General features: G+C 38.6%; 1 protein-coding gene across 7 annotated transcripts in view; it reads right to left on the bottom strand.

Annotated features, from left to right (window-relative positions):
• Window positions 1-21,958, bottom strand: part of FERMT2 (FERM domain containing kindlin 2) — a 93,199-nt gene that overhangs the window by 29,227 nt on the left and 42,014 nt on the right. For 5 of the 7 annotated variants that reach the window (XM_007424097.3, XM_025164030.2, XM_007424096.3 and 2 more), the window contains exons 4-9: window positions 18,045-18,179; window positions 10,185-10,217; window positions 8,517-8,742; window positions 8,325-8,427; window positions 6,979-7,086; window positions 4,933-5,067 (exon numbers count right to left, since the gene is read on the bottom strand). In XM_007424097.3, coding sequence (XP_007424159.1) covers window positions 4,933-5,067; window positions 6,979-7,086; window positions 8,325-8,427; window positions 8,517-8,742; window positions 10,185-10,217; window positions 18,045-18,179 — 740 coding nt within the window. The remainder of the gene's footprint in view (window positions 1-4,932; window positions 5,068-6,978; window positions 7,087-8,324; window positions 8,428-8,516; window positions 8,743-10,184; window positions 10,218-18,044; window positions 18,180-21,958) is intronic. The other 2 variants (XM_007424099.3, XM_007424098.3) reach the window with 1 other exon arrangement.

Genomic DNA, 21,958 nt, shown 5'->3' with positions numbered 1-21,958 from the left:
CCAATTACATGTGCCCTAAATTAGGAGTGCAGTAACTTTAATTTAGCCTGGCCCATGGTCTTGGGTTTTTTTACTACCTTTTTCAAGATCTAGCAGTATGGATTTATATTTTGGGACAATTTTAACATAAATTGGATGCGCCAAACCTGGAGTGGCAAGTGCAGCACTTACTGCATAACTGCAATCCTGGACACCTGTCAAAATTCTCAGCCCCTCCTAGATATTAAGCTTTTATCTTGCAGGGTGCAAGCAATAGAATCTCATCCTGTAACAGAAACAACCTCTTTGTTCTCTTTGCCTAGAAGGCCCTTGGGCTTTATGTGAGCCCATAAAAATTCCTCAGAGGAAAAAAAAGGAGAGTGAGAATGAAGACAAGACTTACACTTTATTCAAGCCAATAATGAAAGTAAAAATGGAGTTAGGAAAGCCAATAGGAGAAAGAAAAATTCTTCAAAGAGAAAGTAGTTAAAGAAAAGTCAAGTAGGTCAAGGTTGGATGCACAACCCCCATCCCACCCATGCCACAGATCATCCAAAAGCACGACCAATGCCATTTCTGTCCCATACCCTGGTCTGAATCCTGACTGAAAAGGATCCAGATAATCAACTTCATCCAAGGTTCTCTGAAGCTGCTGCTCAACCACCTTCTCAATCACCTTCCCCAAAAAGGGGAGGTTAGATACTGGACAAAAATTGTCCAGTATAGTGGGGTCCAGCGATGGCTTCTTGAGGAGGGGGCGAACAAAGGCCTCCTTAAGAGCTAAAGGAACAACTCCCTCACTCAAAGAACTCACTATTATTAGAACCCACTTGCACAACAACCCTGGCTTACTTTAATAAGTAAAGGCATGGATCTAAAAAGCAGGTGGCTCAGCTCACAGTCCTAAGGACCCTATCCACTTCATCAGGCCCAACAGGTTCAAACGGTCCCCAGATAACCAGGCAAGACTCCTCCCCAGGCATCTCCCCAGGACCTGCAACAAATCCAGCATCCCACTGTGAGCGAATTCAAACGACTTTGTCTGACAGATGCTGAACAAATTCTTCTGCATACCCCTGCAGGGGGTTCTCCAAGCCCCTTCTACCCAAGAGGGCATGTGTCACCCAAAACAGAACCCCAGGACAGCTATCCACAGACACAATAAGGGCAGAGAAGTATGTCTTAATAGCAGCTCTAACCCTTGTCCGGTCGAGTTAGTCTCCCGTAGAATGCCAGCAATGCTCTAGACGTCTCTTCTCTCATTTCATTTTCCTCAGTTCCTCCATGAACCACAGGGAGTGACAGGATCCATGAGAGGGGAGAGGTGTGATCCGATCTAAAGCCTCAGCTGTCCTCTTATTTCAAGCGGCAATGAAGGCTTCAGATAGACCATACAGCAAGCCAGTAGGAACAACTCCCAGCTCCCTCTGAAACACATCTGGTTCCATCAGTTGTGGGGGCGGACTGATCTAATGGGTCCAGCTTCCCTGCGGTGAATAGTGGTGCCAGAGAATCCCATGGTAATCAGGGCATGATCTGACCATGACAAAGGGGACACCAAAAGCTCCCCCAATTTCAGATCACATAGTCACTACTTCGACAGGAACACCAGATCCAGTGTTTGACCACTGCCCCATGTTGGGCTCTGGATGACCTGCGATAGGCCCAAGGCTGTCATCGTCCTGAGTCACCTCAGACCTCACCCCCAGAGAAGGCAGACTGAAGTCTCCCAAGACCATAAGTCTGGGGAACTCCAAAGCCAATCCAGGGATGGAGTCAAGGAGCTCAGGCAGGGAAGTTGCTATGCAGCAGAGAGGCTGGTACAACAGCAACAATCCCAACTGATCCCGAGAGTCCAACTTAATGAACAGAGTCTCACCTCTGATGACCTGTGGTGCAGCGCCCCTGAAAGCCATAAGTGAATCCTGGATGACAGTTGCCACACCTCCACCCCTGCTCTGGAGTCTCGGCTGCTGCTGCACCCAAAACCCAGCTGGGCATATCTCTAAAAGGGCTATCCCCTCTCCTGGGCCCAGCCACGCCTCAGTAATACATGCCAGGTCAGCTCTTTCATCAACAATTAAATTGCAGATGAGGGAGGCCTTATTGCAGACCGACCTGGCATTTAGCAGGAGCAGCAGTAGCTGGAATCCAGGGCCTCTGAAGATCTGCCGCCCAGGTCCAGGGACTTAGACAAGGAGCTGGAAAGCAAAACCAGCATAAAACACCAGCCCTGCATTCCCCGAGAATGGCCCACTCTTTGTCTCCTGCCTTATCTCCCCATTCCCATCACCACCATAATGCTTTGGCCCGCCCATATCCCCCCAGAGGCCATATTATCCTCTGATCTACGCCCCCTAACTCCCAAGGCCGGGGACCTCCCATAGTGCTCAATCCCTTCCCCCACAGGGAGGGGAAGCCAGGCAACTCGTGGCACTTCAGTTCCAAGGCTCTCAGCACCATCAGGGTACAGTGACCATCTCCCCCACTCAACCCACAAACATACACACAAATACCCTCACACTCACAGGAACCCCTTCCCTGCTGTTCTCACCCACTAGTAAGGGTTCCCTTCCCATTCACTCCCACTCAAACAATCTCCTCCTCTGGCTCTCACCCAGAGGAGGAAATCACACAATCAAATCAAAGGCACCTAGCCAGCAGATGGAAACATACTGAGTGATTGTCTCATCCCTCTCTAGGGCTAACAGAGAGAAAGGCAAAATGGGCTCCCTGGGGGGGGCGAGGCGGGGGGTGCACAGAAGACAGCCACTCTGCTTCTATCCCCCTCCCAACCTAGCCACCGCCAATACCCCAAAGCTCTAGAGTCCTGGTTGGTCTGTTCCAATGAAAAGTTGCATAAAGTCAGATAGTTATTATGAGGCCCATTTAATTGATCTCATGAGACAAACAGCCAGGTGGCCCATGAGATCTATGTGAGCATCTTCAAGCCCCTGGGCACCATAATGAGGATCTGAGACTTGTATTCTTATATTTAGATTTATAATTGTTCTTAAAAGAATTGATCTTGTTCTGCCACGTGCTTTGAGGTCTGCAGCTGGGCTCAACCACTCCTCTATCCTGATCCTGTTCATTCTTTTTCACTTGCTGAGAAAAAGAGAAGCTCCTGCCTTTGTTAACAAGAGTATTCCTTGAAATTCTGTAACTCTATGGATAGAGATTTCAGTGGCCTTTAAGGTTTGGACAGAAAAAGGAATTCCACTGAACTGCATGCAGAGCTAGGTTTTGCTTAGCTAATGATATTTTTCTTTCTTCATCTGTCCAAATATGCATGCATTTCTAAAGAAGAGTTCTCAATGTCGGGTAAGAGAGCAGGATTCATTTTGACTGAAACTTAAGAGTCACAGCTAAGCTAGCTTTTGGACCCTTACTGATTTGGATTGATGGAAATTGGAAGCTTTTTAAAAATAAGGCTTGCCATGTCATCCATTTATCTAAATCACTTCACTAGATAAGAGGAACAGAATGTCAAACTCCCTCACATCATCTAGGTATAATCTAGATGACTCTGCACCTTGCTCATTTGGGTTTTTTTTCCTTTCCTGGAGTTTCTTTGAAGAACTCTCAACATTTTCCACTGACTGTCTGGCCCCCTGCCTGGGACAACCACAAGTTCTGCTAGTCTCCTCAGCTCAAGGCTTTAAGTAGCTAAAAAGAATTGTGGAAAAGGAAAGGAGCCTGTATTAGAATAGGAAAATTTAGCAGGTTAATCAAAATCTCCTTTAAACTTAAGCTTCATGGACAAGTCCATGTAATTTTCTTGGCACAATTCAGAAGTACTTTGCCATTGTCTTCCAGGTTTATAACAACAATAATGATGGCAAAACCTTTATATCCTAGGAAACACAGACAGATGGCATCTTCCACTGAAACTTCTATACAGACCCCATCGCCTATTTTACAGATGTCCTGGATGTTTGTTTACACATTTTATAAAATTTGACAAACATATCAAGGGGATCTCTCTTTCATTTTAGGTAAGCAGTTGTGCATAAAAAAGTTCAGGAGAATAGGATGTTCATTTGGGGGATGGGGAGGTAGAAGCTGCAACTCCAAAAAAACAAAACAAAAACCAACCCTCAAAACAAGTGACCTGTGAACAGTCCAAGAGAGTCCACGAGGACGTGCTTGGCAAAAATACCCTAAAATTTCTTGGCACAGCTGATTTAGCATAAGTGCCCTTAAAGGACAAACTCTGAAACTGGACTGTATAAACGAAATCCAAAAGATGTATATTTTGGCACCAAGTCTCTGTTTCATCCAAAATGTTTACTAAACAACATAATCCCTAATTAGAAAAGCCTTCTCCCAAATCCCATTGAAATTAATGGAGCTATGCAAACCATAGCTAGCACACAGTTCTCACTCAAAGCAGCAATGCTTGCACAGGGCAGATTCTAAGGGGGTACATTTCAAGTTCCTTGCTTTGCAAGAAAATGTCTCCAAGAAATAACAAGAGGAGGATCTAAGTGGGAATCAATGCAGTGCTTTAACCAGAAAGCCCTATTTTCATATTCTGCACTAATGTTTCAGGTAGGCATGCAAAGTGGAGACGTCTGTAGCATCTGTAGGTCAGTTGATCACTTTCTGAATTACTATGAGAGCTTGCTAGTGGAACCTGACAATCTATAGCAACAGCAATAGCAATCTGTCAGTTCAGTACTTTACTGAAGATTCCCAATAATATTGTGCAGCAGCTTACAAACTCAATATGGAATTGGCAATGAAAAGGGCTAGCAGGATTCTACCTAGTCCTGTTAAAATTGCTCCAGACTTGCTTTGGATTCTGAGAAATTTATTTTTTTAGGTCATGGATTGAGTTACTCTCAAACTGCCCATGTATGACCAGCAGTTTGACTGCTTCTCTTGCCTCCAGACTACTAGTCTCACACCCCTGGATAAAAGATTAAGCTCTCAGTTCCCAGTTCTTACCAGAATTGTGGAGGTCTTTCCACCTTCCAGAGTAATCTCCAGATCAGAAAGGGCAGCATCAACTTCATCAACTTCTTTGTCACTGTTATTCAAGTGATTTTCAGATGACATGATCGATAACTTATTGACGTGGTACTGAAATAAAGTAATTGAAAACTAGTAGTACTTTTTAATCCTGCCTTTTAATATATATATTAAATATGGCGAACATACCTCATACCCCTGCCTCCTATGTTCCCTGCAACAATAACCCGGTAAGGTGAGTTGGGCTAAAAGAGAGTGACTGGCCCAAAGTCACCCAGCCGGCTTTCATGCCTAAGGGAGACTTAGAATCACAGTCTCCTGGTTTCTAGGCCAGCCCCTTAACCACTACACCAAACTGGCTCTTGTATTGTTAAGTATTGTTAAGGAAACACCCTTTCCATTGTTAAATCAAATGCTAAGCAAGAAAAGAAATAGTGTATTATAGCCAAGTGGCCATAAGTAATGCTTCAATATTTTGTCTCTTTCTCCCTCTCCTCCTCACATTTGTAATGAGATTTTCCTGCCCAATACTCATTCTTAACACTTCCTAGTAAAATAAGAGTAGATGAGTATGTTACAATTTCTTCCTGCCACACCACCTGCACATGCTTTTCCCTTCTTTTCCTTTTAACTTGCAGCTTGTTCTTTTATACTAACATGATCAAAAGGCTATAAAATCCTCCTGATCTGCTCAAAGACTGGTGATAATACAATATGGCCTTCATAGCACTTGGTATCATATCTAAGCAAAAATCTGACAGCCAGAAGATGACAAGCGTGGTACATTTTTTGTGGTGTTACTCAGCTAGTATTTATTTCACAAATTTCACAAATAAAGCTCAATGCTTCTGATTGAGTAGATATCATATGAGCAGGTTCACGCCCCTTAGTTTTTCCTTTTCACTTATACGATAAGCATTTAGAACAAAAACTGGACTCATAATTTTCTTTATGTGAAAGGACTCATTCCATGGTGAATAGTCCCTTCACTTAGCAGACTACAATGAGCATAAAAATTTGTAGAAGAATATTCTCAAGTATGTATCACCTTTTACTTCTATATTTTCTTTTTCAAATGAGAGTTTTAAAACACATTCATATCTGTACCAACCTGGAAAGAAAGAGCTTAGTAACTTTTACTATTTTAGTTAATAGAGAACCTTAAATGGTATAAAGCCTTCCCATTTCTTATACTATGCTAATTCTGTTTCCACTGATGCCGCAGTATCAATTAGTGAAGCTGGATAACAAACAGTTGCTTATCTGTAACTATGCTTCTTTTAAATGGCTACTGAGCATTTACATGGTAAAATACTAATAGACTGAAAGTGGCTTTGATGTCAAAACTTCATTTCGTTTTAAATACAGTTAACATAAGCTGTTTTGGCCTCAAAAGATGATGTTGCACCCAGAGAGTTATAATAATCCAAAGGAGATTTTGAGCTCCCAGGTGGTTCGCTTTATGTATAATGCACAGAGACCACAAACAAGAAGTTCAGTGTGAGACACCTTAAATGGCTGGTATAGAAAGAAATTTCTTTCAGAAGGGAAAAAGAAAGTAAAACAAAAAATACATTAAATGTGTTATAAGTTGTTTGCCAAATGTGCTGCAGACTGAGAACGTGGAGGAAGGGGCAAAGATATTTTTGGGAAACCCAGGAATTATCACCAGCTGCTTGACAGGCTCAGTGCCAGAATCTTGTGGTTCAGTAACCTAATGTACTTGTCGTTTGCTTAAAAGCTAATAAAAAGATACAAACATGTTTGTGAAAAAAGGACCCAAATTCCTTTGCATGAGACATTGAAAGGAGGCAAATCTATTTTAGATTACCTAAAAAGGTTCAAGCAAACTTTACAGACAGAAAACAAGCCAACATTTGTTAGGACAAAATGTTCTAACTCCCAAAAGAATCCTTGCAATATATGAAATTTAGTACATCAAGGATTTCAGCATTTGCTAAGGACCCACTGAAAGGCAAAAACCAAGCTAAAGAGCCCTGGATCATCAGGCCCAACACTTACCTGCAGTGCTGCAAACATCATCATTTCCTCTTCCGTGCACTCAATTTCTTCCAAAAGAATAGCCCATTTTGATTGTTCATATAGCTGATTTATTCTGATTGCATCATACTATTGAGACATAACCAAATCATTGATTCATAGCCCACCCTAAGGACAGTATATAGTTTTTTATAACCAGAAATCCTGACAAAATTATCAATAAACCCTTTACAAAGTTTTCATTTCTACTTGCTGATCAAATGCTGTGCCACTCTGAAATACAACATTTAATGTCAGAAGATTCAATGGTCTGACACAAAACTTCCTTCCTTCTTGGAACTAATACTGTACAAACCTAAATGATTAATCATTAGCTTCACTGCTATAATTTAAATAAGCTATCTATTCCAAATATCTCTTTTCCAATCTTTCTTGTTGATGCAAAATTAGTCTTTGTCTTAATGCTGCCTTTTTAGTGGTACCCCCAAATTTTAGGATGGGATAGTCTCTGACTCTGGAGAGGGGTTGCACTCTTCCTGAAGGAGCACGATGTGCAGCCTTGCCACACTCTTAAATGTGTCTTTGTCATTCAAGGCCTCAGTGAAGTGCATTAGACCAGCTATGTCCAGTCTGACACTTGTAACCCTTTATGGCATAGAACTACCTAATCACAATAGTCCATATTAGATGTCATCTTGTTTGGATTACCACAGCACATTCTGCATGGAACTGCCCTTGAAGATCTCGACAGTACAATTAGTACAGAATATGACAGCAAAATGTATTCAGAACAGATTTCAAAAAACACACAATGCTGATTCTAAAATAATTGTTTTTGCTGCCTGTATTACAGGTCAATTCAAGGTTTTACTAATAATGTTTAAAGCCCTTACCAGTTTGGTATCCCATTACCTGAGGACTATTTCTCAAGCATGTACCTACCCATGATACCACTGGGAAAGCAGATTACATGGGGATGTGGAAGAGGGCCTTGTTGTGGCATCCAGCTTTGGAATGTCCTATCCCTGGAGGCTATGGTCCCTGAAATTATGGATCTTTTGGTACCAAGTGAAACCATAGCTTTTTAAACGTACATTTGGAAATTAGTGTTCATACACTGATCATGATTGTGTCCCTTAAATACTTCTCTATGTTCTTTATTATTCTGTTGTTATAACTGTGTTTTGAATAATTATTTGCTTTACTTGACTTTATCTTGCTTTTTATGGCTTGTAATCCAACAATTTCCTAGCAGTTCTGTAAAAAGGTTCTATCCTGATCACAGTATGCACCCATGACTACGGTCTCTAACCAATATACACACACTGAAAATCTGAAGAATATATTTTAGTTGACATAATTTATACCTTAGGATTCAAATCAAAGAAGCTGTAGTATTTGAACCGCAGAAGTAAAGCTTCATTTTCTTTCACATCTTGTTCCATAAGTGACCTTGAAGAATCTAGCCATCTTCCAAAAGAGGAAAAAATACTAGCTCAGTCATTACAAAGCAATGTTTTCACACAAACAAGCTCCAAAAATAATATTTGTAAACCTACCCCTGGTTGATCTTGGCTTTATCCAGAAGTGACTGTGGCTTATACATTTTGGCTAAGATTTCTGGGGAGGTGATTGGCTGGCTGACGGCAAGTATACCTGGATTCCCTTCTGATAAAGCACTATCTCCAAACCAAGCTGAAGTTGGTGATAAAGGACTCCCATCATGAGAATCATACGTTGGTGTCATGGTTTTGCTATAAAGCCCTGGACTTGAATATACACTCCCTAAATTGAAGAAAGATAGGGAGAATCAAATTAGTATTCCATACTTGGTCCACTGAATTCAGAAGGTAACTTATAATACCAAATAACTCCAGAACTCAACACTGTTAATGAATGCTGCAGAAACAAGAAGGGATTCCAACACTACATGCCAGGTATACAGGAACATGTGAATATGAGGTCCATACGGCTTCCAGACTGTTTAAATTCAACTGTGATCACATGAATGATGTTTAGGAAAGTATTGAGTACAGAAAGATCTAATAGTCACATATGCGATTAAGATATAACAAATTATGTATGTGATAGACAGAATCCCTCCCATTCTGTTTTTTGCAATAGGAGAACCTAGATTCAATGAAGCTGAATGGTAGGAGATTCAGGATAACAAATAATTTCTCCAAACAGCATATAATTAAATTATAGAAGCTACAATTAGAAGATGTTACTTAGATGGCTTTAAAAAGAGACTGAACTAATTTACTTTGATTTTAACTTTATGTGGTTAGTGGCTCAGGGCCCTCAAAAGTCAGGACAGATTATAAATACTGTAAATTTTGTGGTTGCCCCATTCTCTGGAAAGACACCCCTGCCCCAAATATACCTCAGGCACCAACTCTTCTCGCCTTTAGGAAAGCCATGAAGACCTGGCTCTTCCCTCAGGCATTAGGGGCCGGTTGAGTGAGAGTCCCCTTTTGGTTGTTTTGTTATGTGCTTGCTCACCATTTTATATTTATATATTGTATTTGTTTATTGTTATATGCTGGGTTTTTTTCCTTTTTGTCTTTATTGTGTTTTATGCTATATGCTGCCCAGAGTCACATTGTTTGAATTGGGCAGCTTATAAATCTAAACAAACAAACAAATGGAATATAGAGCTGTTCATGGCTATTAGTTCTCATACATGTGCATTACTTCCAGTATCAGAGACACTATGGTTCTAAGTACTTATTGCTGAGGAACATGAAAGGGAAGATGCTATTGCCCTTATATCCTGCTGTGGGAAAGAATGTGGGTCTAATATAATCCAGCAGGGTTTTTCTTATACAAGTGACAGAAGTATCTAGGTTCTACTTTCAGTTAAGCAGGATATTTCGATTAAAAATAACTAGCAAAGTTCAGGGATTTCTAGGAATGATCTGTAAAACTCTACTTCCTAGTTACACATGATATATGAAGGAGAGAAATACAAATATTTTGTACTTCTAATACCCTCTTTCTGATAGAATGTTAAAATAATGTATTTAGCACTTAATATTTATTAACTGTTTTCCCAATTAGAAAAAAAAATTAGAACTTAAATCACATATTTGCCTAGGGACATTGTGGGACCCTATAGGGCAAAACGTAACCAAGAAGATACATGAGTTTTCAGATTCATATAGATCAGAGGAGCAGGAAATAGAAAAGGAAGGAAAGAAAAGTCCTATCCACATGAGGCTCACCTTTTACTGGGCCAATGTAAAGAACATCAGAGCCTATAAGAAGGAGAGAAAGGAAATCAGAAGACAGTAAGGTGAAGGCAGTGAAAGAAATAGAATAAGAACAATAAAGATGAAAAATAGCAAAGTACAGTAGTAAGATATCTAAGGATGCAATCAAGAAAATTATGTCTAAGTTGTGGTATCATACATTTTCTTAAGTTTCAGGTGACAAGAGATAAGTTCAATAGAGAGAAGAAAGTGAATTTCCATGTTTTTGTATGAGATTTGGACATGATAAAAACTAAGCACGTGAAAGGGAAATACTACAATCAGAGCATGAGAATTTTACTACTTCAGGAAAGACATTTGAAACAGTCTTGAAAGCAGTAATTTCCCCTTTTCTGTATTCCTGAAATACACAGAAACAGGCTGTTTGGTTTTAGCACAGTGTGTGGTTCCCAGTCTCAAAACCAACACTTCTTAAAATAGTTCAGAACAACTGTACATTTCAATACAGCAGGAATTAAGCCAATATGGAATGCTATCTGCTGTTTTTACAGCAGCTTGAACAGACAGCTTATTCAAACTCTTGGTAAATTAAACTACTCTTTGTAACAGAAAATCCAGATAGTTTGTTAGACAGACGGACAGACAGACAGACAGACATGATAAAGAAAGAGCTACCACCAATCTGTTCAAATCAAATTAAAATCTATCTAATTTCTGAGTGTCCATATTTGTTTCAAACAATATAGTGACTATATTCCTATGCCATTATTTTAAGATAAACTTATGATAAATGTTCAAACAATGAACCAGGATTAAGGCCAATTCTGCATTATGTTTACTGGCTAATTAAGACAACAGGAAGAAAAGGCAAAATAAATGTTCTATTCACAAAGTATCTATTTCTACATGAAATGCCTACATAACACCATTTCTATAAAGAACTTCACACTATAATATCACCACTGACATTAAGCTTATTGTGGCTACCAGAAAATAACCCCATAAAACATTTATGCTATGAAACAATTATGTCTGGGGATTCGTTTACAGTTCAGTTTTAGATGACCTATGGAACAAATAACAGGGAGAATTTTTTTAGAAGCAATTGCTGAAATTGAATTTAAGAATGAATGGCTAACTATTTTTTTGGAAAGTATAGTTTCACTGGTTAAACAGGCAGCCACATAAATTTGCTGAATAAACAAACAAAATTTTATCCAAATATGTAAAATATGTTATAATTGGTTGCTTAACACCACTAAAATGTCACTAATATATTCAGAGATAGGGAACATAAGCTAAGAAAGGGAAAGATACAGATTGATTTATCTGGGCAATTATGTGTATTCAAATTGTATTATCAGTAAATGAAACTATATTCAGAACATAGGGAATGTGTTCATTTTTTGTTGATCTTCTCAGCATCAATGCAAACAGACACAGGATACACACACAGACATATATGAGATTACTAGCATTCGGGTTAGTTCACTTAAGCCTAATTATTGTCACTTTTGAAGCAGATTAAGGAAAACCCCAACTATTTATTATTCTGCAAAAGGTTCTTTTTATAAAATATCACTCACAGTGTAACACAGCTTGCATGAAAAAGCAATGAGCAAGCAAATGCTAGCTTCAACCTTTAACTGCGTCTTTCTTGCAAACTGTTCTGCCTAATACTTTGTACTGAAGATGCATCACCCCAAATGAATTGTGCAGCTCATTTGCATAGGCAACACTAATGTTAAGATGCAATAAACTCCTATGCCTTTCTCTTTATAAATGTTAGCTGAACAGTTCATCTCCCCTTACTTGGCGCAAGTCCAAGGGTTTTATGCCAGGAGAATCTTTTTCTATGTTGCATAGCAATTGATGCAATAGGTCTGATTACAGATAAGAGAAAAAATCATTTTGCCCACCTTTTTAACCTGATACATATTTTCTCAAAATAGCCTGTGGGACAGTAATCCTTCAAATTATGCTTTTCTTCAAAATCCTAGTTACCTGTAGACAGATGCTTACTCAAACGTTTCCAATTTAGAATTACTCATTAGACCAGACACAGAATATGATGGCAAAAGGCAGCAAAGGACTTGTGAACATCTTTCTGGGAGTCCAATAGGCTCCCTGCACAGCTGAACGTAAAGTCTCTCTTCCAATATATGACTGTGATGAGACCAGCCATCCTCACTAAGCTAGCTACTCCATGAGAAGCAAGACCCTTATGATAGCCATTTTATGAAGGTGCTCATGACATATTCTCAAAATTGCACCACACCACATTTTCTATATTTGTTCTTCAACAGAGTATAAAGTTTCCCTGGCTTGTAATAAAAGAAAATCTTTTTATCTTGCTGATAGAAAATATTTAATGATCCAGACTCTCAAACCAGCTAGTGAAACAAGGCAAAACCGTAATTCTGAAAAAATAACTCAGTAGAAGCTCTAGAACTTTTACAGAAATAACAGAAAAGAGCCATTTTTCCTTCCATTTTTAAGCAAAAGAAAAATAAACGTTCTTCCACCCATCTCAGGAAAATTATGGATATTCTTCTGCTCTGGGTGCAGAAAAGGTGGAGAGAGGTATGCAATTTTGGATAGCAAAACAACCCTTCCTCCTCCGTTAAGATCTTTCCATTCTTGACTGGGTTCCCTGCAGCTGCTTTTCATTAAAGATCTAAACATGAGGCTGTTACAATGGCTTTCTCTGCAGTGATTTCTAAATCCTGTTTGCTCAGTTTGTCTGAATAGGTAAAGGATGAACATGTGTAGGGTTTGGGAACTTCACACAGTCACTCTGCTTCTTACATCCTTATGTGTGACTGATCCCATCCTTCAATGTGAAATGCTCCACATGGAACAGGAAGATCTGAGGGGGAGTTGTATACAAATTTGTTTGAACATGACTAACTTTGCATATCCACGGACACTGTTTCATTCGAATTTGCATTGCACAGAAAAGTATATTTGCTATTCAAACAAATCCACATAGAACTCCTCTTTAGACCTCCTGGCTCAACATGAGGTCCAGGAATGAAGAAATAGGTGTGCATGAAGGACATTGCGGTGGGGGGGGGAGGAAGAGGTAGGTTTAATCCTGCCCTCTTCCCCACCACATCCTTCTGAACCTCATGCATTCTCTTAAATATATTAGGAGGGATCCAGTCTAGTTCTCTGCTGAAACAAAATAGTTTCATTCCTATTTAGCATAGCTCAGGTTAACCAACTCATAATGAAACCTTCCAAGTATTATATGCATTAAACACAAGCATATTTCAAAATAATCATTGTTTTGGAAAAATAAACCTAATTTGCTTCACATATTTTAACAGAAAAAGCAAAAGCTGTTACAAAACAGCAGGCTAGCTTACTATCCCACTTTTTGTGAAGGAATGCTGAGAGCAAGAGAAGGTGGAATACAAGGGGAACTGCGGATTTGCTCTCTTGTTAAGAGTGCTGATTCAGTCATTGAACAACGGTCATTTATAAAATCCAGCATGTTGAGGTAGCAGAAAGGAAAGGGTAGGGCCTTGAATAGCTAGATCTTTGCAAGGACTGCAGATATGATGTTGAGCAATTCTGATCCACTGTTTATCTGTGTTCTTAAAATCCCTGTTTTATTATTAAGAAGGTCAAAGAATCTCAAGAATTAGCATGCAATCTAACAGAACAAGGCAAACACATAGAGTAGAACTTATTAGTTGGCATTCAAAACATTTGGTTTGTATATTTTAAAGCAGGATAGACAAAAAAAAAATAGGGAAAATAGGAGGAGGGAGTATTAGGTATGTTCTCCACCTTGAGTTATTTATAAAAATAATAAAGGCGGGATAAAAAAATCTAAAAAAAAAGTGCTCTGGAATTCTTGTGTGGGCAGCAAGGACACGGTCAGAGTCCATGACTAATTTTTTACTTTTAAGTAATCTGAAATGAAGTGACTAATTCAAAATCTAATTTCTATTGCTACCATTATTTTTCAACTCTTATAAAAATGTTCACACATGACTTTTCTCTCTCAGAGTAGAGGACTATTTTCTCCATTAACATCCCAATACTGAAATTGTGCTTATAATCAGGAAAAGAGATTAGCCACAAAATAATGTTGAATAATTGTATGTTAACTGACTATACCTGAAAAAGTTGTCCTTGTCGATTTGTGGAATACCAAGACAACCCAACCATTGACTATAAGCTCCTAAGAAATCTCTTTCACACACAGACAGGTCAGCCTCTTAGTTTACTAGATAACTGAAAGCAATGATGCAGACTGGGTAATAGCTGGAGTATAGGTATGGGAATTCTTGCAATGGATCAAAACAAGCACTGACTGTGGCTTATTTGATGCCCTCCTCAAAACACAAAAAGCAGCAAAGAGTATTTACTTTTCTGCCTTCACTGCATCTATACCAAAGGTTTACATTTTTTTGTACTGTGTAGAATCTCCAAAATGTTGGAAGGGATAAGCCAGGATTGCTGTGAGCAGCTTATGCTATTCTTTGTGGATAAAGTCAAGCAGATTTGCCTTGACTTGGACTTCTACATGAGGGCTGTTTACAGGTCAGTAGTGCAGCATCTATCCTGTTGCTTTTGATATCTCTCAGGTTACAGGTCTTGACAATTTTAGACAGGGTATAGGGAGAGATGAAGGCTGCTTATTTGTTTCTTGGGAGTTCTTGGTGCTGTCTAAGCTTGGCTGTTTGCTTGCATATGTTTCATTACCCAACTAGGTAATATCATCAGTGCAAGTGAGTGTGGGTTTGCTGCCTGTTTATATGCAGTAGATTTCTTTGCCAATTTTGGTGGAGGTATAGTTTCCTCCTTAGTGGTTCCTTGATTAGAATATTGTTCTCTGTCTGATTGTTTGTCTGGTGCTGATCCCTCCTTATCTGAATGTGGGCTGCTGGAAGGGATGTGCTTTAGTCTTTTTATTTCCTTCCTAGGTTTTTGGTCTCTTTCGAATGGTGTGTAAAAGTGGTTTATCTTTATGAGTCCATTGATGGCTGATTTGTCTGAATGTCAAGCTTCCAGGAATTCTTGCCCTTTCTGACTGAGTAAACTAGCTTCATGGTTAAGGGAGCTGATCAAATGCTTCCTTATAGGTGGTGTTACCCCCTGCGTAAAGAAGGTAAGATCCGTACTGAAGAAACTCTTTTCTGACCCAGGAGATTGTGCCATTATAAGGTAATCTAAAACATTTTATTTCTGGGAAAGAAGATGAAGACCTCAGCTCCAATGCATCTGGGTGACATTAATTCATTAATTTCAATTATGCCTCTGGCCTGGATATGGTTAAGAGTATTTTGGTTGCCTTAACAGATAATCTATGTCAGAAACTGGATGGGAGGAGCATGGCCTACTAATTTTCTTTGATACCATTGAGCATGACATTTTTCTGGACTCTTTGGTAAGACTAGGCCTTGGAGCACAGTTTTGCAGGATTCTGGTCCTTCCTGGCTGTGTCCAGAAGGTAGCTGGCAGACTACTTTTTCACACTTAGGTGACTGACTGATGGAATTCCACAGGGTTACACCTGTTCAACATCTACATGAAACTACTATGGAATATAACTTGGAGGTTTTGAATCAGATACCATCTCTCACTGCATATAAAAGTGGTTTTGCAGTTACCTGGATGTAACACTATCTCTGGTCCTAGGCTGAACACAAAACAGAAAGAAGCTAGGGAGTACCTGCAAACAGATACCTTCATACCAGTAACTGCAGCATCTCCCAGTTTGGGCATTCACACTGAAGGGAAATTTAAGAAAAGCACAAAACAGTATCCTGCCCACAATTTTAGCATATCTGGGGGAGGATGGAAAAAAGAGACTCAAACAGGACTAGACTCAGGATAACTGGCCCCTTTCATTTCACAGTAAAACAGCTGTCCTGGGAAAACAGAAAATGGCCTTTAAGGTTTATTTTTTGTGGCAGGCATACGTGAATACATACTAAGGGCTTGAGGTAAATTAACTGGGCAAAGGATCCACCCATCTATTAATCTTTAATCGTTGATACTGGGCTCCATTTTTAGGGTAAAGTAAGTTATAAACAAAAATGAGCACAGGAGCAAGGGAAAAGAAAAAGAACTCAACAAAAACAAGATTCCCTTCCATGCATGTTAACATTATTATAGCCCCCTCTTAAATTATTATTTCCTTTTCCTTGAAACCCTTTTTTCGCATAAATTGGGAAGTTTAATTACACATCCACATTTAGAAAACTGAAAACACTGGATGAAGTTTTAAAAGCATCTATTCTTTATGCTTGCTTATAACTGATAATAGTTACAGAAATTTGTTCTGATGATTTCACTGGGTCTGATGAAAGCAGACTTAGGATGCTAGTCTGAAGCATATGATTATCCAGTAAAGCAGCAAGGAAAGTTACATTTGACATGAAGTCATTTGCTGGCACATAACATCTCCAGTTGCCATTTAAAAAGAGGAGGCTAGCATTTGAAGTAGAAGACAGGAAAGATTAAATTTCCACTCAGGTTTGCTTTGGTAAAATGATCTGTTACACATTTCTCCACAAGGGTTCCTGGGACTGGCCTTGCCACATCTCAGAAGTATATCAGTAATTCCTGCCGACAACAACAACAATAGAAAAAGCTGTTTCTTTAAGCCAGCATCATATCATAATCTAAATTAGATGGATATTTTTTGCAGATCCAGCATGTACTGTATGTAGAGGTTTTCAAAGAACTCTAAATCAATATTTGGTGGAACTGCTTAAAGGAGATGGGTATAGCTTTAATGACTGTTATGCTGGTGATTAAAAAGACACTACAGCTATGCCAATGCACAACAGACAACACTGTCTTATCTACAGAGCAGTATATTACAACTGACATAGTGCTGATGGCATTCAAGGCTCTGAATAGCACATACTTTGGATATGTTTGTGACCTACTCCAAAAGTCTGAAGCTGGTAACTCAGTGCTCAATCATCTCCTCAAAAAGAATTTTAACACTGCATCTTAAAAAGTATTTTCTACGGAGGTACTTGCAGTGTGGAATTTGTTCCCTTCCAATTTCAATCTGTTTCACTCCATATTTGAAAAGCTCCTAAAGTCTTCTCTATTTTCCAGGGGTTCATTTATGCAAGCTTGCATTCCCCTCAATATCTGTTTTGGAAACATATTCAGTGCAGCAGCATCTTAGTACAATAAGCTTCACAAAGTATTTGGAAATCGTAGAATTGCCCAACTTTACTTAAATTCAGCATTTCTATTTAATCTCAAGTCGCAGAGCAAATTGTACAGGAATGCCATTCCATAATTAAAGAAGCAAAGAACAAGGCTATTTTTAAAATATGAAAGATCTGTATACTTTGTCATTAAAAAACAAACAATAAATCAAAAGCTTTTAAATTTTCTGTGATCTACCTGGGAGTAAAAGACAATAGAGTATATTTTAGAATATATAAGCTAGTACTTCAGCAGACTGAAAATTCAGGTATCACCCACTCATTACAGAATGATGAACAAATGGGCAAGGAGGAACCTAAAATACCTGCAGGGAACTGCCTCAAATTCAACATAAAGCCCAAAACAATTGTACTAGTACAGGCCAAATTATTACATGAGTTAGGCTCATTATTGAAAATACTATTGAAACAGTGCTATTGTCATTGTAGAACTGGGTGAATGGATACTAAACATTATCATTACTAAATATTGTTAAGCTCCTCAATGCATACTTTAACTTGAAATGCCATTTCTCCCATAGCCACCGAGGGATCATTTGTGACTGTACAGTTCTACCATTAGTAAATGCTAAAGGTGTTTTTTTCCCTCTAAGCCTTTTCCACAACATTCTGTATACTCATGCTATTAGCAGGGTGGGGGGTAGGGGTGGGGAAGTTCCACCTGATCCAGGTGTGATTAGTGGTCCTTCCAGCTCAAGTGTTTCATCTTCATACTGGTCATCCAGCTTTTTCTTTTTCTTTTTAGTTGGATCCCGGGACTTTCTTAAAAGAGAGAGTTCTTCTGGGTGCCTGATGTCTACGGAGGAACAATAAGAAATTACATTATAAAAAAGAAAATGTTTTTAATATTTTTGGCATTTTAAAGAATATAAAAAATGTTATGAATCCCATAATACTGCAACATGATGGTACAATAATGTTTTGTTTATAAAACTAAAAGGGTCATTAAAGAGTACCCATTACACCATTTGTAGAAAAGGAATAAAATGTAATTTGGATGGTCTCTTGACATCATAACATCTTTTTAGCTGAGTGATTCATACTTCCCCATGTAACTCTCCTAAATCTGCTCTGGAAGATTAGAGTATCCTCTGAAACAGATTTGGTGGGCACATGTAATAGACAGGATAGGTCTACTATGGGACAGATGAACTACAGGTAGTCCTTCCCTTATGACCACAATTGGGACCAGAACTTCCGTCACTAAGCAATGTGGTCATTAAGTGAGTTGTAGCTGATTTTACAACCTTTTTTGCTGTCGTTAAGCAAATCACTGTGGTCGTTAAGTGAATCTGGCTTCCCCCATTGACTTTGCTTGTTGGAAGCCCCCTGGGAAGGTCGCAAATGGCAATCACATGACCATGGGAAACTGCAACTATTGTAAATACCTGCCGGTTGCTAAGTGCCCAAATTTTGATCACATGACTGTGGGGACACTGCAATGGTCGTAAGTGCAAGGACCGCCCATAAGTCACTTTTTTCAGCGCTGTCGTAACTTTGAACAGTTAAGCAAATAATTGTAAGTCGAGGACTACCTGTATTGTGGCCCAATATGGGTCAAGAAACAATGGGGACAATCTTCTGATACAATCACTACTTCACTCTGGCAAAATTGTAACACTAGAAGAATCTATAATAGTTAATAATAGTCTTACCATGCTCACTGTTTAACCAAGCTCTGGCCTCAGAAAAAGATACCAGGATTTATAAGTTTCCCCATTTATGAGTAGTATCATAAAATCTCCTCTGTATATCAATGGTTACATAAACAAAAGGACAGACTGACAGCATTTTTCTCCAGGAATTAACATTACTTTGCTGTTTTAAATTTAGTGAATAAGCTATTTTAATTTTTTTACTCATCTAAAAATAATCTGAAACAATCCATGATACCAAAACTACTACTGATAGACTTCTTAAACTTTTGAAGACAGGCCAAGACAATAGCTTAGGAGACATTACTATGGAATCAGGACAACTGTAAAGATTATGAAGACTGTTTTTCAACATTATTAACATCTGGCTGAAAAAGAAGTTCCCACCAGTGGATTTTTTTTACCGACAATTTAAAACAATGTTCCATTAAGCAAAGGGTTGAGAGGGAGGTGATCCAATCTAAACTGCTATGAAAACTTCCTCAGCAGATTCCTAGCACATCTCAAAATAACTGAAATACTCTATTATCACTACTGCATGCCTCTTTGAAAAACTGGTCATCTGATGCAGAAAGACCTCACTGCTATCTTCTGCCTACCCAGGTGCTCTATATAATACAAACCAACGGTGCTATAACTTTTGCTTCTTTTATTTTACCCAAATACTTTCAACAAGATTCCCATGCTCTGATTCCTGAATGGTTGTGCAAGTATATTTTTCCTTTACATACATGCAACATCCCCACCCTTTCTATTGGGCCTGTTTCTTTTGAATAAATTGCAGTCTTTCAGTGCTAAGTATGAATATCATCCTATCAGGTTTTAGTGATGCTTCTCACATGTTCTTATCCAGTCTTGCCCTTTCCTTCTTAAAAATGCTAAGAATAGGATTAAATAAATATATGGAAACAATTTGCAAAATATTCCCAAACCAGTCCCTTGTGAGAAGTGGGCAATCTGAAGGCCCCTAACCACTTTTGCTGTTGAAATTCAGGAACAAAACAGTTTTTTACTAAATGAAATAAAACTTTTCATTTTATTTTATTTTAAAAGAACTTCCACCTCATCACCATATACTTCGTAGCTGAATTTAAAAAGAAATGTGGCCTCAGCCACAAAAAATTTGCCCGTCCTTGTTCCGGGACTTAATGTGAAATGTGTTTAAATGACAACACCTTTACATCCAATGGCACCTTTGGATTGTGACAATGGCAGAACTTGCAGAAATGGCTAAATTGGCTTGTTTGATTAAGGAAGGACCAACAACTACTTTTATAAAAGACCAGAAACTTCTTATGGAGTTTTTGCTGAAAATGGATAAAATTGAACCGGTGATTTCTGAATTTACTGATTAAAAAGGGCTGTATATGGGAAGAAGAGAACAACGTTATGTAATTTTGGAGGGGGAAAAACAATATTAATTATGTCTGTAACTTCTGTAAAGAAGATCAGAAGTCTCTTCTTTAAATATCTTTTTCTTTTTTTTTGATCTATCACTTATAACTTTTTCTTTTTCTTTCTTTCCTATTTTTCTTCTATATCTTTTTATTTTTTCTTTCATATCTGTGTTTAACTTTTAACTTCATAAAAAAATCCTTATATGTATCCATGTGTATGTGTATGTATATAAACATCCAATGGCACCTTCAAGAGTATATTCTTCATTATGCTTTTTATGCATAATTACATTCATAAGTAAATCAAGGATATTTCTTGGCTTATGGCAAACCCCAAGAAGATTGCTAGAAACGTGACAGGGACTGAATGCTAAGTCCCTGTCACATTTTATTGATTCTATCTCATTTGCGGAAGACATGCTAACTCTAGTGGAATCTATTAAAGGAAGTAGCTGTGCCACACTTCATAACCCTACAGAATAAGTGGGGAAACTATGACTTGGAGTCTAAAGATCCATCAGCTTCAGTCTTGACCTAAACTCTAATTATTACCCAGGTTTAAAGGGATAATCTCTTCAGTGATTAGTAACTTGTAATGGTGAAGGGACTTGTGCTTCTCAATGTGAGCTAAGTGCTGTGAACTGTATCACTGGGAATATACACTCTCAGAAAAGCAGGTCCCATGAAAAACAGGTCACAGACAAGGGTTCAGACTAAATATAGTCTACTGGAGAAAGAAATGGCAACCCCCTCAAGTGTTCTGTCAAGCAAATAAAATGGATATTCACAAAGGCAATATCAACATGATACCAGAAGACGGACCTTGGAAGGTTGGAAGGTATCTAACAAACTACCTGGGAAAAGCAAAAGGCAATGTTGAGTAGTACTGTTGCTTATGATGTGGTTGGATTAAAGCAAAAAGGACATCCAGCTGCTAATGTGGTCAGAGAAAAAAGAAAAATTCAGTGCTACAAAGCAATATATAGGATCGATATGTGGCATGTCAGCTCAGCAAGGTAGACCAGACTAAGAAACCAATGCCATAATGTACAGGTTAGGATTACATTTATTGTAACAGCTATAATAATAGAATTTTGCAAGCCTGAATGTGCCTCTCCCTCACTCACTTTATCTTCATGTGAACTAGGGAGGGGCTTGTCTGAAACATTTTCTCAAGTTATTTTCTTGGCCTGGGCTCAAGCCTCTTATCTGATCATTACCATAGTAGCAGCTCTTCCTCCTTCAAAGCCATTCCCTATGCCCTTTACAGCATGTCAGAATCATGAACCAAGTCAAACTTGATATTCTCAGAACAGAAATGTTAAGATTGAACACTGACATTCTGGGTATCAGGGAACTTGGTATTATCAGAACTTTTATTGTGGATAAGAAAAATATACGTGGAGTAGCCATCATTATTAACAAAAGAGCATCAAAGTCAACCCCCCAAATGACAGAATGATCTCAGTTTGAAACCAAAGCAAGCCAATCATTATAACAGTGATCCAAATCTATGTCCAACC

The sequence above is a fragment of the Python bivittatus genome, unplaced genomic scaffold, assembly GCF_059951505.1.
Source record: "Python bivittatus isolate LINGU-HERP-01145 unplaced genomic scaffold, Pbiv_v1 ctg000580_np1212, whole genome shotgun sequence".
NCBI lineage: Eukaryota > Metazoa > Chordata > Lepidosauria > Squamata > Pythonidae > Python > Python bivittatus.
The sequence above is the reverse complement of the archived record's forward strand: the minus strand, read 5'-3'. Positions and strand labels throughout refer to the sequence as shown.